The sequence below is a fragment of the Octopus sinensis genome, linkage group LG10 (genome assembly GCF_006345805.1).
Source record: "Octopus sinensis linkage group LG10, ASM634580v1, whole genome shotgun sequence".
Classification (NCBI taxonomy): domain Eukaryota; kingdom Metazoa; phylum Mollusca; class Cephalopoda; order Octopoda; family Octopodidae; genus Octopus; species Octopus sinensis.
Window position 1 is genome coordinate 44418697 of NC_043006.1, and position 15621 is coordinate 44434317.

The following is a 15621-nucleotide window of genomic DNA, read 5'->3' on the forward strand; positions in this document are numbered from 1 at the left end:
GCGTGAATCAGCTAGAAATAGCAACCCAAATGCTTTTAAATCAGATCCCACTGCTGGATGTTCAAGAACCAAATGAAGGGCATAATTTTCATTCCTGGGATCATCCTGATTCCAAAAAGGTATAATATGTCTATGTAGAGCAAATGTAGGTTGAGATACAGGAGTCCAGATGGACAGACAGAATTTTGATTAAATGAAATACCTTTATCTACAGGCTGAAACAGCTGTAAGATCCATTTTATGTATATTATTCTTATGGTATTATTATCATACATAGTGATGTATATTGTTTTGTTTGATTTGGATGTTCCTATTTATGTAGTTAATAAATAAATAATATGAATTGGTAATATCTGTAAGTCGATGATTGGAATGAATCTGTTCCTCCATTTTCTTATTTGAATATATATATATATATATGAGAATTTTTTGCGTAATGAGATAAGAAGCCAGTTGTTAATTTTAAATACTGTTGGATTTTTCTCATAAGGTATTGGAATCTTACATATATACCATTCTGCCTAAAAAATGGATCTACAAATTCAATATCCCTACATATCTCACATCTATTTTCTTTCCTCCACCTCACTCTCTATTTTGTATCCTATCTAAATTAATTATTACTTAACCATCCTCTCACACTGTCTCTAATGAAAGGATATAATTAATAAATATCCTGAAAATAGCTGTAAGACCTTCTATCTATAAATGTTCTAATATCTACACAGCCTTGTAGATACTAGAATATAATGAGTAATCTTTTCTTGTCCTCTGGGACAACCTACTGAAAGCTATGGACCAAATTCGTGGCCAGTGCAAAGTCATGGAAAAACTGGGGATGACATGGTGGTAGAACAGTGCTGTAGACAGAGCTATAAAAGTAAAAAGATAGAGCTGGATGGATTGGAAGAATGGGAGTAGGAGAGAAATATACTTGGTAGTAACAAGAAAAGCTAGGTGACAGTTTTACATAGTGAAAAGAGAAGCAGAATGGAAAAGCTTTGCCAATGTTCTACAGCAGTCATTCACAAACGTTTTGGGGCTGCCACCCCCTTGTCACCCAGACCTCATTCCTAGCACCACCACCCTGCTCACCACCACAAACATAGACCACCTTTCTGCAGCAAATTCAAAGCAGCTGTATTTCACAAATAAAAGTTAACCTAATAAACCCATTATATTGTTGTTTTTACACTCATTGCCCCCTTTTGGCAACCTTATAATTATCCCCACTTTTCTTCAGTGCTGCCCTGCCCTTGGATCTTTCCACCACAACCACCACCAGGAGGAACCACTGTTCGACAGCATGAATATCAAAAGCATGAAAAAGTTATATTTGATCATTTTCATCCAGTCAGAAAACAGGCTTTGGGAGTTATCATTTTCTGCTGACGTGTTTTAATATGAAACTGTAACAAAATCAACTTCTGCTTTATGCATCTCTTATTATAAAAGGCAGATTTTATCTGCCTCCCTTTGTCTCTTATAGAAATCTACAATATAGGATTTCTTCAATTACAATTTACCTGGCATTTTTAAGAGTAGAATAAATCGGGTCGTGCCAGGTCCAGTTTTTAAAATTTCAACCTCAATTAAGCAAAATTTAGAGAAAACTCACATTGTGGTGTGTTAGTCAAGTGCTTTTCTTAGTGTGGGCTACAGCACACACACACGCACACACACACAAATGGAGCGAACTGTTTCACTGCCACTATCACCCTAATTTCTCCCCCTTTCTCTTTGCAAGTGTGCAACGTTTAAAGTGAAAGTAATTCACTTTTTGTAGTGAGTGACTCTTTCACTCTGCATTCCCACTTCCTCTTTACACACATAGACATGCAAATATATAAATAAAATTGTAAGCTAACGTGTGTGTGTGTGTGTGTGTGTGTGTGTGCGTGGTGTGAGTGTGTGTGTGTGTGTGTGTGTGTGAGGGTGCGTGTGTGTGTGTGTGTGTGTGTGTGTGTGCGTGTGTGTGAGTGTGTGACAGGAAAGTTTTTTAGGACGAATATAAGACCTAAAGTATATCCAAGTAGCAGAAAGATCGCCCAAAAGTGTATATAGATATTTAAATGTATTTATATATTCATCTATACACAGATGTATGTATAATGTGTGTGTATATATTTCCATAGAGGTAACCTTTCACTCCATACAAAGTTTTTTAGGACGAATATAAGATCTAAAGTATATACAAGTAGCAGAAAGATCGCCCAAAAGTGTATATAGATATTTAAATGTATTTATATATTCATCTATACACAGATGTATGTATAATGTGTGTGTATATATTTCCATAGATGTAACCATTCACTCCACACAAAGTTTTTTAGGACGAAAATAAGATCTAAAGTTATCTCTAAGTAGCACAAAGATCGCCCAAAAGTGTATATAGATATATAAATGTATTTATATATTCATCTATGCACACATGTATGTATAACGTGTGTGTATATATTTCCATAGAGGTAACCATTCACTCCATACAAAGTTTTTTAGGACGAAAATAAGATCTAAAGTTATCTCTAAGAAACAGAAAGATCGCCCAAAAGTGTATATAGATATTTAAATGTATTTATATATTCATCTATACACACATGTATGTACAATGTGCGTGTATATATTTCCATAGAGGTAACCATTCACTCCATACAAAGTTTTTTAGGACGAAAATATTTATATATAAAAGAAAGGTTGTGTGTCTGTCTACTCCGATTTAGATTCCTAACTACTCCCACATTTTGCGATGCAGTTTAACCAAAACCGGGTATCTTATAGTCGTGATTCATATCGAGCCCTTCTGGGTATTAGCGCGCGTCTACGATGAGTCTACGATTTTACAAATAATTTACCATCATTTTTTTCCATTTTAATGCATATTTTTTTAATAAAGGGAAGTAACTCTCAAACTTCACACCAATATGCGTGCTCATATGCAACGTAATATCACATCAGCAGCATTTCCTCACACCCTCCTTGCACTTGGCGAAGGCAAAATACCAGGGGATGAAAATGGTAATATTGCCATCGATTCCATTTGTACCATTGTTAAGACGCCTTCTGATCTCAGAGATGCAGTGTTCCCAGATCTACAAGCTAATTATCAGAATATGGATTGGATTGGCAAAAAGGCTATACTGGTCCCGAGGAATAAAACTGTTCACCATATTAATGATGAAATGCTAAAACTCATTCCTGGGGAAGTCTATGTATATCAGTCTATCGATACAACTCCTGACCCAGAGGACGTCATCAACTATCCAATAGAGGTACTCAATTCCTTGAGCACCCCGGACTACCACCACACTTTCTCAAACTTAAAGTTGGTGCCCCTATAATGCTCATCAGAAATTTGGTTCCCCCAAAACAATGCAATGGCACACGTTTGATCGTTAAGTCCTTATCTCCCACCGTAAACTTATATCAATATTTGCCTGAATAATCATCATAATTCAGTGCAATCATTAACAGTACTTTCAAGCAATTCAGCCCCGAGCAACGCCGGGCAATTCTGCTAGTAGCATATAATCCCTCATAACTTTTATATTTTTTGGAATTTTCAGGAAATTTTTTTTGCAAATTCACATTCTACTCGTGGGAGTTTAAATCAGATCCACACACACACACATATATATATATATTATATATGATATTTACCATGTGAACTACGATGAAAAAATATGAGAAAGATATGGTATATAATTTTTCTTTGTGCAAGGTTTCCTTCAGACATAATTTATTTTAAGGGATATGCAAGGGTAAAAAGGTTGAGAAACACTGAGTTAGACTATATTTGTCAACTCATGCTATCTCCCAGACAAAAGAGTTCTCATGTTTGGCTCGTTACTATGAAAAGAGACATGAATGTGTCTGTAGCTTACAATTGGCTAAAATTACCCAAAATTTGCAAATTTTAAAAGCTAATAACTCTTTATCTATTAGATTATGGCAAAAATGAATTTCATGGCATTGATTAGCATACAGAACTACATCATTACACCAAATATCAAATGTATTGGAACAAGAATTGAAGAAATTGAAAATTGGCAGCCAAACAGAAAAGATCCAAAAGGACATATGTGGTACTAGAAAAATTGTCTCGGTAAAAGACGTGATTGCCAGGACTGGATGGCCTTTCATCACAAATCTGAGTAAGGGTTAAACAACAATGTGTTAACAGGACGTTTGAGAGATATATTTCTGTGAGATACTCAGTTGAGTTTAGTAAATGATAATAATTTAATCATAGGTGGGTCATAATAGCAATTTAAACACACACATATCATTATATTCAAATATGCTTTCATTATATTTATTATCAAACATTAAATTCTTCCACAGTCTCAGAGGAACGGGATGTAAAAATTGATGTTAAATTACTTTGATAATTATTGAATACAAAATTACACAAAAGTGGTTATAATGGTATACAGGAATTGTTTTATGAAATAAAAATTTACGATATCATGAACCAAGCTGTATACTTTTAGATTCAGTATACAGTTTCAGCTCATAGTTATTAACCGCGAATTAAAACTAAATTGTATATTTAGGTGCAGACTTGGCTGCGTGTGCCATGGGCAAGTGTCTTTTACTGTAGCCTCGGGTTGACCAAAGTTTTGTAATAGATTTGGTAGACAGAAACTGTAAAAGCTTGTGTGTATGTATATGTGTATGTATGTATGGATGGATGGATGTGTGTGTGTGTATGGAAGGATTCTCCACCGTCGCTTGACAACCAGTGTTGGTTTGTTTACTTTCCCGTGACTTAGCGGGGAAGTACTAAACTTTAAAAAAAAGTATTGGGCATGATTTATCAACTAAACCCTTCAAGGCAGTGCCCAAGCATGACTGCAGTCGAATGACTGAAACAAGCAAAAAAAAAAAAAAATGGAAGATAAAAAGATTTGCTAAGCTTTGAAGTTCACATTAAACCATAAATACAGGTAAAAAAAAATTCACCCGGGTTTTAGTTGGGATTCCATAAATTAACTGTGACTTGTTTTCCTAGCCAAAATTGTGACTTTATTACTGACGTTTTTTTTCCTGTGACTTTATTATCGGTCACCTAAATGACAGGCATCTTTAGAAATAAACAATTCTGTATGTGTGTGTGTATATATATATCTTGTCTATACACATGTGTTTGTATATATTTGAATATCTCTCTCTCTCTCTCTCTCTCTCTCTCTCTCTATATATATATATATATATATATATTAGAAGAAATGAGGTAATCAGAAGATACAAACGCACACACACACACACACATACACATACACACATGTTCTCTCTCTCACTTCTCCTCATCCACCTCACCCTCTTGTGCTGTCTTGTTCCTCCCCACCACTACGAAACTCTATAAAATGATTAAAATGATGTATTTACAGATATTTATTTATATATTACATTTTTTACATATATATCATATCATTTAGATCATTAGCGCTTTCTCCCATTCTAGTGGGGTTTTCAAATCAAAATAATTCCTTTGTAGGGAATTTTAATCATTTTATAGAGTTTCGTAGTGGTGGGGAGGAACAAGACAGCACAAGAGGGTGAGGAGAAGTGAGAGAGAGAACATGTGTGTATGTGTATGTGTGTGTGTGTGTGTGCGTTTGTATCTCAGGCTAGTGCTAAAGAGAAAGAGGGGAAGGGAGAGGGAAGAAGAAGGAAAGAATTTCCTTTGGTCTGCTAGACAGAACACTGACTCCAAGGGGGTTCTAAGAATTTCAGCTTTGACCACTTCAGTGTCACTGGTGGTGGGGAGGCAGGCTATAAATTACACCTCCTTTTATCATTGTGGGGATGGTCAAATGCCATTTGGGGTTTAAGAATTCTTTGTGTGTGTGTGTGTGTGTGTGTCTCTGTGTCTTTGGAGAAGGGGAGAGAGACAAAAAGAGAAAAGGGAAAATAAAAATAAAAATAAAAATAAGGGAGGAAGGGGAAAAAAATTGTGTTGATATTTATACCACTACATATATATACACAGACTTATACATGAAATATTTGAAAAAAAAACCTTTTATTGGTTCAAAATGAACAACTAAATTACACTATCTTGAAAATTGTATATCATAGGAAAGTTAAAATTAAAGTGACAATTCATCCTTTTGGGGTCGATAAATTAAGTACCAGTGGTAATTTCACTAAAAAAAACTCAGATTTTTTTGCGTGGAATCAAGTACCCTGATCTCTTAATATGCTGCAAATCCCTAATTTTGGTTTGGAAAAAGAGCAGGGGGAGCGAAGGGGTACTCCCCCCCCCAACCAGGTCCCGGATTCATTGAAAACTTTTTTTTCGTTGAATGAATTCCTGTGACATCCTAATATGCTACAAAACCCTTTTTGGGGGTCCAAAAAAATGGAGTGGGATGAGGTGGAAGCCTCGGAAATTTCACCCCCACCCCATTGATCTTTTCAGGGTTAGGTTTTGGCTTTTAGGGTTAGGGTTATCTATCTATCCGCTCAGTCAAAGTCGACTCTCAGTTACTCGTTGGATCAGTGTCCTCCAGTCAGTTCTATCCTGGGCCGCTTCTTTCAGATTGGCTATGTCCATTCCGGTATCACTCTTGATGGTGTCAAGCCAGTGGGTTCTTGGTCGGCCTCTTCCTCTCTTGCCACTGACCATTCTGAGCATAATGTCCTTCTCGAGGGATTTTCTCCTCATAATATGACCGAAATATGCCAATCTATGCTTGGTAATCCTAGCTTCTAGCGACATTTTCGGCCTGATCTGCTTAAGAACTTCTCCATTGGTGAGCCTCGCTGTCCATGGAATCCATAAAAGTCTTCTCCAACACCAAAGCTCGAATGCATTAATTCTGTTCTAGTCAGCTTTCTTTAGTGTCCAGGTCTCGCATCCATATGTTGCTATTGGGAAGACAATTGCATTCAGCAATCTGCATTTGGTAGCAAGTCTGATGTCTCTACTCTTCCAGACCCTGCTCATGCTGACCATTGCCTCTCTGCCTAGTACTATCCGCTGTCTTATTTCTGGAGTGCAGTCACCATCTCGATTTATTTTGGAGCCAAGGAAGATGAAATCATCAACCACTTCGATTTCTTCATTATCGATCTTGATGCTGATGTTTGTTGTGGCTGCTGTTAGGGTTAGGGAAATCCGCCCCGGATTCATGGGAATTTTTTTTTCCTTAGTGAAAATCATGCTGGTTAAAAGATCAATCAGAGTAGGTGTGGGTGAAATTTCCGAGACTTCCAGCTCACCGCACTCCATTTTTCTGACCCCAAAAAGGGTTTTGTAGTATATTAAGATGTCACAGGAATTCATTCAACGCAAAAAAAAAAAAAGAAAAATTCTAATGAATGCGGGACCGGAGGCGGGGTCGCCCCATTCGCACTCCCCTCCCGAACCAAAATAAGGAGGTACTTGATTCCCCGCAAAAAATCCGAGTTTTTTTTTTTCTTAGTGAAAATCGTGCTGGTGTTACTCTGAAAAATGACCTATATATTTATGCATGTTTGTGCGAGCATATATATAGGTCGCTAACCACTACACGTTCTTATTTTCTCTCCTTGTTTCTTTCTGTGGAAGAGCGTAGGCTCGAAACGTTAAAGACTTTTTCACTTCCCGAGCGTTATACTAATACATCTGTTCGTTGTCTACACCACCTGTCTTCGTCTTTTTTTTTTTTTTTTTTATTTTTGTGAATTCTTCCCCTACGGTTTGTCAAGTCCTCATTAAACCACATGTATCATTAAAAAAATAAACAATGTTATATAGGAAGTGAGATCAGAGTTACGGCCCTTATTTCTTCAGCTCAGGCTTCTCGAATTATTTACGTTGAACCGTCACTGTGTAACAACGACCGAGGTAAAGTGTCTGTTTTTTTCTTTTTATCAAATTAATAATACCAAACTGCATAATTTCTGTTTTGTACACTACCTTTTTGTCCCTTTACGGTTAAGAATATATATTTGATAAACCTTAAAGGACTGTTCAAACATTTTCTTTTTTTCTTTATATGTAATAACATGTGGAGGCGGTATTAACATGATTTGATAATGTTCAATGTTGGTTGCGAAAGGTTTCGGTTAATTTATTGCCTTTAAGTAAATAAAGCCATAGTTAAATATACCTATCGAAACCCCTTTGATTCCAAGTCATCCGAAATCGCCTCTGGTTCTATGATATAAACTTTCTGTTGTAAAGTGATCTTAATTAAAACCTTTGGCCAATATTTCATGTTAATTGAAGTTCCAAACACCACCTTAATAATGACGATTATTTTAATAAATTCGTTATCATTTTCAAAATTAATTGAAACAAGAGCAGTGTATTTCAACAGAAATTTGGTAACAAAAAGTTTAAATATTTCTTAGTGACACATAGCGAGTCATATGAGGAAAACATTGCGATATAGTGATGTATTGGAAAAGCGACCATGTCGAATATTTGAATTACCGACGGGTTATTTTCTCTCCGACTAAGTTTGTTCTTTAAACAATCATTTTGTGATGAATTCGCTGAGAAAGTTAAGATATTTTAAGGAAAATGAGAAATGCTCATGTCGGTTACATATATAGATGCTCGTCTCAAACTTTGTGGTAGGTCTATGGCGACCTTAAGTTAGTAATTTGTTCTGATTATTTTCATTTTGAAATATAGCGCTTGTATGTATACGACTATTTGTGTGTTTTATGCATATATATGTGTATGTACACACACACATATATATAGTATGTACATGTTCTGAGTATTTTCATTTTGAAATATAGCGCTTGTATGTATGTATACATGCATATGACTATTTGTGTGTATTATGCATATATATATGTATGTATATATATATATATATATAGTATGTACATGTGTGTGTGTGTATATATATATATATATATACACACTGTTTTCTTTAGAAATATATGTCAACTATCATGGCGTCGTAGGTATTAGTTGTGATTTTTAAGGCTTCAATTTATGATGCAACCATACTAATTACATCTTAGATAAATTGAAGTCGGAAGACAAATGATGAAAGCCAAGCAGATTATCTCTACAGTATCTCAACAAACCATTAATAATTAGTTTTAATCCTGCTTTGAAATTGTCTAAGGCGAACCACGTGTAGGCTAAATGTAAACAAGGTTTATACAGCCGAAGTTTTACACCTAGCTGTCCTTCGAAGCCCATGCGTTGTAGGAAAGGGGAAAAGGATGTAGAAGAGTTGAGGAGTGAGGTGCCAAAATATATACATAAACAAATCTTCTTCAAAAATTTGAAATTTTTATGGAAAAAAAAAAAAAAAACACAAATCAAAACCGCGAGGTTCATAATTTCCACTTAAGGAACACAGGAAGTAAAGTGCCGTTTATGTGGTGATGGGACTACTAGGTACAGTTTTCCAAGACTACGCCCTACATGTATGTGAAAGCCAAACTAATTTCTCAAACATGTATGCAACACGTGTGCATATATTTGCATGTGTAAGGCTATTGAAAATTAAATTAGCCAATTGTTTTCGCGCGTACAAAAATATGTAATATTGAAAAAAAAAAAACTCTAAATGCTCTAGAGTTGCTTGTTACGGTTATGTTGATGAAATTTCACTGTCCAAGTTATAGTTAATCACCCCCATATAACCCTTTATAACATTTGTTTTGGGGAATTTTCAGAAAATTTTTTGCGAATTTGTCTTCTACACACCTGTATACATAGGACTGTGTCAAGTGTGTGTGATTTTAAATCACACACGCTTGACATATTCCTATGTCAGTTAGCTGTTTTGGCACATCTTACGACCACCTGATACCTTCCTCGTTTCTTTGTCACTGACATGTTTTGATATTTTTCACTATTTTCACCCCATAAACACGTTTAATGAAATAAAAAATAAACTTTAAGAACAGTTATGTACTTTGCTTAAAACAGGATGCCGCCATTAATACTCTGTCAGCATTTCTAAATACCCGCCTTTTTTTATAAAGCGTTCCTTATCATGACCGTCCCACCTTTTTGGTAAATTTTAATGCTCCACTCCCTCACTCGAGACTTAGTTTCGTCGTAACTTTTTAGATAATGCATACAAATTAAAGGAATCACTCGCCTTTTTCCCCGTTTGGAACAGTTTCCTGTTTCGGAGCTTAGGTTGTAGGCGTTTGTTTATTATGTATATTATATAAATATTTATGGTACTACTTAAGAAGAGTGGTCCAGGTGCGCGCACTCGCGTACTCACGCATCCGCACTTGCTAGTCGTGACTAGTCGACCCTACGACTACCTAGCAAAGTAAATAAAACACAAAAACACAAAGTAAATAATTTTTTAAAACAAAGTAAATAAAATACAAAAACACAAAGTAAGGATCGACTAGTCACAACTAGCTAGCGCGAGTACGCGAGTGCGCGCACCGGGACCAATCTTCTTAAGTAGTACCAATATTTATATATCTATATATACACACACATCTACACATGTGCTTTGTTTAGTTCCTGAATATACTCTGCTGTGCTCTATAAAATACTTAACTCTAAAGACAAAACTCATTCATAGTGGGAAGTGCAGTGAGCAGTAGAGAGGCTTAAGTGGGACAGGAACAAGCATCTTGCTGCTATAGAGGAGATAATATGGCTACTCCATGAAGAAAGGGTGGTAGAAAAGAGGCTTGAGAGCTTACCTTCAAGGTTCAAGAAGGTGGATGGAGGAGTAGTATTTAACAAAATTACAACAAATCTAACTCTTGATGACCAGTTATTTCCTGCTACTATCTTTTATTTTATACTTGTTCCAGTCAGAGAAGGGGCTACTCAAAAAAATTGATCCTATAACTTTTTTTTGCCAAACTGCTAAGTTATGGGGACGTAACAAACCAACACAGGTCATTAAACAATGGTAGGGAACAAACATATAAGTGTGTGTGTATATATATAAATAAAGGTCATCCCATAAATTCTGTCCAAATTTTGAATAAAGAAAACAAGTGATCAGATGTTATATTTGATTGAAATTTAATCATCAATGTACTTTCCCTGATTATCTATGACTTCCTTCCATCTATTTACAAGCTTTTTAATCCCATCAATGTAAAACTCTTTTGGTTTCAAAGTGAAGAACTCCTACGAAACAAATGGTAGTCTGAAGAAGCAAGGCTGGGAGAAAGGTGGATGAAGAATTTTTTCTTAACCAAGCTCTTTGATCTTCCGTGATGTGTTCTTTGCAGTGTGGGGTCGCGCATTGTCCTGATGAAACACCACTCCTTTTCAATTCACTAAAGCGGGTCTTTTTTTTTCGAAGCTTGGTTCAAATGCTCTGATTGCTGACAGTAGATTTGAGCATTGATTGTTGCATTAGGTGGTAACAATTCAAAGTGGATTATTCCTTTGTAATCCCACCAGATAGAGAGAAGAACCTTTTTCCCATGAAGTTCCCTTCTTGGTTGTGGTTGAGTTTTTTCCCTTTTACCAAGCCATTGTTTGCGACATTTAACATTTCAATAGAAGTTCCATTTTTCATCACCAGTCACAAGTCTATCCAAAAAGGATGAAGTGAGTTCACGAGAATGGAGAGAAGAACAGATGTCAACTTGGGATTTGCGGTTGCTTTCGGACAATTCATCAGGCACCCATTTTCCAAGTTGTTAAAGATGACGATGAACAGTTGTATGGTTTGAACTGAGCTTTATTGCCAATTCTTCAACTGATAATGCAGGATTTTCTTCAAGTAATGCCTCAAGGAGCTTATCCGCAAACTCAACTGGACGTCTTGTTCGATCTTCATCTTCAAGGCTGAAATCTCCACTTCTGTATTTTGCAAACCATCTTCTACTAGTTCTTTCATTCAAGCATTCTTTCCCATAAACTGAGTGTATGTTTCAAGTCACTTCACCTGCAGAGTTTCCTTATTTTTTACCCATAAAGCATTATGTGTCTCAAATACTCTTTGGATACTTCCATGTTAGAAAGGGTTTTAATCAAAGAAATTTTGATTCCATTGTCTGTTTTAGCATGGTTTCTATGACTGGATGTCCTTCCTATCGCTAACCACTCTTTAGTGTACTGGATGCTTCTTAATGTGGCACCAGCACCACTGGGGTTGCCATATTGATTATATCAGTAATATGTAACAGAAGAATAATAATCTACATACATATGAAATCCTTTGTCTTTATTCCCAGTGCATTCTCAAACAGTTCATCCAAATCAAATCAAATTTTACATGGTAATACTATGAGACCCCGTGAGTGTCAACATGTAATTTTTTTGGAATAAAACAAAGCAACATTGGCATATAAAATATGATTATGATGATGACATTACTTCTTTCGTAGGTTTTTTAAAAATATATTTATTATAATAATGATAATTTAAGTTATTCTGTTATTCCATGAAATACATTTTTGCATTATTTCTTAATTATCATTTTAAAAAGATTGACATGTCACTTTTGTTTTTTTTTTCTCTTGTCTAGAACAAAATGGAGAATTTTGCACGAGGTGGTCGGGGTGCCACCTTGCTACAAGCCCTAAAAAAGAAGCAAGAAATGGTAAGTATCTTTTATCCTTTGTTTTAGTCATTGGACAGCTGCCATGCTGGGGCATCACCTTGAATGATTTTTGTTGAACAAATCAACCCCAGTACTTTTTTTTTTTATAAATCTGATACTCATTCTATAGGTATCTTTTACTGAACTGCTAAGTTATGGGGTACATAAACAAACCAACAATGCGAAGCGCATTGTGACCAGCGATATGTAGCAACATCTGATAGCCTGGTCGATTACGTGATGTATGTATATGTAATGGGCTTTCACACAATTTCTGTCTACCAAATTCTTTTCTATTCGAGGCACAAGGCCTGAAATTTTGGGGCTGAGGAGCCAGTAGATTAGATAGACTCCAGTACGCAACTGGTACTTAATTTATCGACCCTGAAAGGATGAAAGGCGACCATGGCAGAATTTTAACTCAGTATATAAAGACAGACGGAATAACACTAAGCATTTCGCCTGGTGTTCTAACGTTTGTGCCAGCTCGCCACCTTATCTGTTTACCAAATTTATTCATTGATTAGTAGAAGACTAATGTCCCAATGCATTGCTCAAGGTGCAATGCATTGGGACTGAACCTGAAACCACGTGATTGCAAAGCTAACTTCTTAACTACACATGGCTGAACTAAAGTGATGAATTTAAAATACATTTTGTACATTGATAAAACTGATTAGCATAAGACTCTCGACACCATCATGGTGTTCCCTGAAATTGAAAAATAGTTGACAGAATATCTGCCAACTATTAAGTTTATTGCCAGGGGTGTCAAATATGCAACAGTGTGGTTGCTATTTGACACCCTTGAGGAGGCTCGCAGTATCGCGAGTCAGCTCTTAGAAGGGCAAAAGATTCTGTTTCTTCCCACATATTGTGGGAAGAAATTAACAAGAGCTTGGGTCTGTGGGCTACCACCAGGGTCTGGGTGGCAGTGGAGCCAAGCGCCTAAATGTTAAAATTCTGCATGCAGCTGATTGGGTGGGATCAAAAGTGGTTTTGACCCTGTGGACCTAATCAGCCAATAATCTGGTTTTCCCCAATTTTTTGAGAATGGCCGGTTCTAGGTATCCGGTGATTCTTGAGGGATGCCCCCTGCCCCAAGTGTCACCTGTGTCTAAAACCAAGCCACATTAAAAAGAACTGTCCCCAGGATCAAGGTAAGGTCCTGGAGCAGTTAATAATAGTAGCGGACCCTGCTTTGCCATTGGAGGGAGAGATGGAGGTGGAGACCTCCTCGAAAGAAAAGAAAGAAGGTGGGTAACAATGGTTGCCCACCGAAGGACCCTAAAGCTGCGGGACGGGAGGTACCACACCCACCCATAACAAAGGGGAGAAAAAGAAAAGTATAAAGAACGGGACATGGCCAGTGGTTGATGGTACACTGCTGGCATGCCCTAAAACCTTGGTGGGAAGTGTGCCACCGACAGAGGAAACTGTGGCCCCTCCCAGAGTGACGAGAGATGATTTTGTTTTCTTCTTCCATAAGGGAGGAGCAATACAGAGCTTCTTAAGGAAGCTAGAGAGTTGGAGGGAGGATCCCACGCCCTGGACTAAAGACCTGGATTGGCCTTTGCAAGTCACTATGGAGGTCATATCGGAAGTTGATATATTCAGGGTGTTGAACTCCTTCCCGAAGGACCAGTTTAGGAGCTGGAGCATTGCCTGTGGGAGGCATACAGCATGGTCGGGGAGGAAGGATAAAGAGGCTTTAGTGCCTAAATGTTTATTGTTTGTAAGAGGCTCAGCGCCTCAATTTGTAATGGACTATTAAGTCCAGTAACTGTAGAACTGAAGTAAGAGGTTTAATATCTCGTTTTGTTTTTTGTTTTGAAAGAAAAACAATGTTTTAGAGATGCAGAAGATCAGTAGGTGTCTTTTGCCTTCTCTCATTCATACCATCCTTTTCATCACTCATTTGATTAATGTTTTTTGTCCAACCCACAAGCTACTCCCTCTGTATGGCCAATGAAATGAAATAAAGTAGCTTGCTTACCAACCATATGGTCCCGAGTTCAGCCCCATTGTGTGGCACCTTGGGCAAGTGTCTTCTACTGTTGCCTTGGGGGCTGACCAAAGCCTTGTGAGTGGTTTTGATAGGTGGAAACTGAAAGAATCCTGCCGTGTGTGTGTGTGTATATGTATGTATATATATATGTGTGTGTGTGTGTGTATATGTATATATATGTGTGTGTATATATATATATATATATATATATATATATATATATATATATATGTATATACGTTATATAATTAGGGTTCAGTAAAATAATTTACGTTATCACACACTGAACTGAGTGTGGTAAAGTAAATTATTTTACTGAACCCTAATTATATAACATAATATCTTAAATATACCTCAAATGGTCCTCTTACATACTGAGCACTACTTGGTAAAATTAATTAATAATTGATTGATTTTACCCTTTTATTATTGATAATATATATATATATATATATATACACACACACACACACACACATAATATATATATATACATATATATATATACACACACACATATATATAAATATATATATATATATATATATATATATATATATATACACACACATATTTATATGTTTGTGTGTCTGTGTGGTGTGTTTACGTCTCCATAATTTAGCAGTTTGGCAAAAGAGACCAATAGAATAAGTACTAGGCTTACAAAGAATATGTCCTGGGGTTGATTTGTTCAACTAAATGTGGTGCTTCCGGCATGGCTGCAGTCAGATGACACATATCCATGTGTCTATATGTAGGATTATATGCCTGTGTATGTATGTATATATATATGTGTGTGTGTATATGTGTATGTAAATTTCTTGTTTATATCTATGTGAACATTTATGTACATTCATTTGTGTATATCTACATTCTCTCCCACTTTCTCTCTCTCTTCACAGTTATCTATGCATTCAGATTTTACTCTCCCATTGTATTGGCCTGCTGTTTGTCAAATCTGGCTAGAACCCTTATGTTGGACACTTTTACAACCTTCTAAACATCTAAAAAGACTGAATTCTCTCTCTCTCTAGTCCTCACTCCCTCTCCCTCCCTCTCTCTATCTCTAGATTTTGTTTTCTGGCACAATCTGCCTGACTCCATTTCCTT

The 15621-nt window shown here is 36.4% G+C and overlaps 1 protein-coding gene across 1 annotated transcript in view; it reads left to right on the forward strand.

Moving 5' to 3' along the window:
• Positions 1–7754: 7754 nt before the first annotated feature.
• The window catches only part of LOC115216607 (piwi-like protein 1), a 47062-nt gene continuing 39195 nt past the window's right edge, over positions 7755–15621 (forward strand). The window contains exons 1-2 of the mRNA XM_029786082.2: positions 7755–7834; positions 12429–12503. Coding sequence (XP_029641942.1) covers positions 12435–12503 — 69 coding nt within the window. The 5' untranslated portion in view covers positions 7755–7834; positions 12429–12434. The remainder of the gene's footprint in view (positions 7835–12428; positions 12504–15621) is intronic.